Source organism: Aegilops tauschii, chromosome 4, assembly GCF_002575655.3.
Source record: "Aegilops tauschii subsp. strangulata cultivar AL8/78 chromosome 4, Aet v6.0, whole genome shotgun sequence".
NCBI classification, from domain to species: domain Eukaryota; kingdom Viridiplantae; phylum Streptophyta; class Magnoliopsida; order Poales; family Poaceae; genus Aegilops; species Aegilops tauschii.
In genome coordinates this window covers 440558897-440560957 of record NC_053038.3, presented here as the reverse complement: position 1 = coordinate 440560957, position 2061 = coordinate 440558897, and the positions used below count along the sequence as shown (strand labels likewise).

General features: G+C 57.4%; 1 protein-coding gene across 1 annotated transcript; it reads left to right on the top strand.

Moving 5' to 3' along the window:
- The first annotated feature begins 328 nt into the window (after positions 1-328).
- Positions 329-1820, top strand: LOC109731586 (heptahelical transmembrane protein 4-like). Its single transcript, XM_020290761.3, has 2 exons — positions 329-698; positions 781-1820. Exons 1-2 carry the CDS (start codon positions 397-399, stop codon positions 1649-1651), a joined length of 1173 nt encoding a protein of 390 aa, XP_020146350.1. The 5' UTR covers positions 329-396; the 3' UTR covers positions 1652-1820.
- Positions 1821-2061: the final 241 nt, after the last annotated feature.

The following is a 2061-nucleotide window of genomic DNA, read 5'->3' as shown; positions in this document are numbered from 1 at the left end:
GTGACTTTACGCCGTCTGCCATTGATTGGTGTTGCAGGACACCGCACTCAAAGTAGCCACCGGGAACAACGACAGGCTATACATAGCATAAGAACACTCGTGGTCTGCCTATTAGTATTAACTTGTGCCGGCGCTAATTGCTGGACCTGCAACACGATCCATCGTTTTTTAAGCGTCCTGGCGTGCGCAGTTGCTCTAATCGGACCGTTTCAGGGCACCCATTTCCCACCTAAACTCGGTCACAACAAGTCAACACTAGAGCTTTATATATATACCCGGAGAAGCCCAGTCACACCGAACCACACCCCTCTACTTCTCCCTCGAGTCGAGTCCTCGGTCGACCACACGAGATCGAGGTTAATTTTCCATAGCCGGCTACCGAGCAGGACTCGGGGAATGGCTTCCACGGTGACGCTGCTGAGGAAGACGGCCGCCATACGGATGAGCGACGTCGCCGCCGTGGCGTCGTCACCAGCGGCGACGACGATGAAGTCGCTTTTGCTGGAGGGAAGCAAAGGCGGCGGCGGCGTGGCGAAGCGGTGCTGCGGGCGCAAGTGCGAGCTCGTCGGCTACGACGCGCTCCCGGCATTCCTGCAGCACAACGAGTTCATCCTCCACTACTACCGCAGCGAGTGGCCCCTCAAGGAGGCGCTCCTCAGTGCCTTCGCCCTCCACAACGAGACCATCAACGTCTGGACGTAAGCCTCTCTGCCCGAGCACGTACTACGTCCGTGACACGTCGCGCATGCGCTTTAGAAGCTGACGCGTGTTTTCTCGCAGGCATTTGATCGGCTTCTTCGTGTTCCTCGCGCTCACCGTGTGCGCCGCCACGATGGTCCCCATGGAAACCAGCGTGTCCCACTCGGTGAGATCCACGGGCCTGGCCAACTGCACCGGCAACGGCGACCACAGGGTGCTCATGACCTCCTACGGCACCAGCGGAGCGGCCGTGGCAATGCAGGCGCTGCTGCGCCGCAACGTGTCCGTCTCCGGCGAGACGGACCTCGCGGCAGCGGCGGCGTTGTCGCTGTTGTCAGGAGAGCACGGTCCGGTCGAGCGGTGGCCGTTCTACACGTACCTGTGCGGCGCCATGTTCTGCCTGCTGATGAGCAGCGGGTGCCACCTGCTGGCGTGCCACTCGGAGCACGCCAGCTACGTGCTGCTCCGCCTCGACTACGCCGGGATCACCGGCCTCATCGTCACCTCCTTCTACCCGCTCGTCTACTACACCTTCCTCTGCGACCCCTTCTCCCGGACGCTCTACCTCGGCTCCATCACCGTGTTCGGCGCCGCCGCGGTGGCCGTGTCGCTGCTGCCGGTCTTCGAGGCGCCCGAGCTGAGGTGGGCGCGCGCGGCGCTGTTCGTGTGCATGGGCGCGTCCGGCCTCGTGCCCATCGTGCACAAGATGCTCGTGTTCGGCGCAAGGCCCGAGGCGGTGGTCACCACGGGATACGAGGTGGCCATGGGGGTGTTCTACCTGGCCGGCGTGCTGGTGTACGCGACGAGGGTGCCGGAGAGGTGGATGCCGGGCAGGTTTGACCTCGTCGGGCACAGCCACCAGCTGTTCCACGCGCTTGTCATCGCCGGCGCTTACGCGCACTACAATGCCGGCCTGGTTTACTTGAGCTGGAGGGACATGGACAAGTGCTGACTACTGTCGTGCACGGTCTGCCAAGACAAAGAATTTTGACGAAAGAAGTTCTAGTACTACAAGAATTGTGGTGTTATTGAGCTACACAAACTTATGCCAGAACCGTACAAAAGAGCATCAAATTTCACACTTTTTGTGTGTAGATAGACTTGACATATAACTAGTTCAATGCTCATACTTTGCCGACAATATTTTTAGACATAAGTATATCGATTCATACCAAATTACTATGAATAAATGGTATACCTCTGGCAATAATTGGAGTAACTTAGTAAGCATCTCGAGCCGAAACTTCAAATTTAGCCCTTCTCTGTTGTGTTCTTGTTGTTCATCTCCTTATGTTCACCATTAACACTTTTGCCCTTCTCTGTTGACTTCTTTACACTGTACACTTGTTTATTCTCTTAATC

Coding starts and splice junctions, on each gene's coding strand:
- LOC109731586 (XM_020290761.3), top strand. CDS start 397: ATGGCTTCCACGGTGACGCTGCTGAGGAAGACGGCCGCCATACGGATG. Junction 699..780: donor GAGACCATCAACGTCTGGAC/GTAAGCCTCTCT, acceptor GTTTTCTCGCAG/GCATTTGATCGGCTTCTTCG.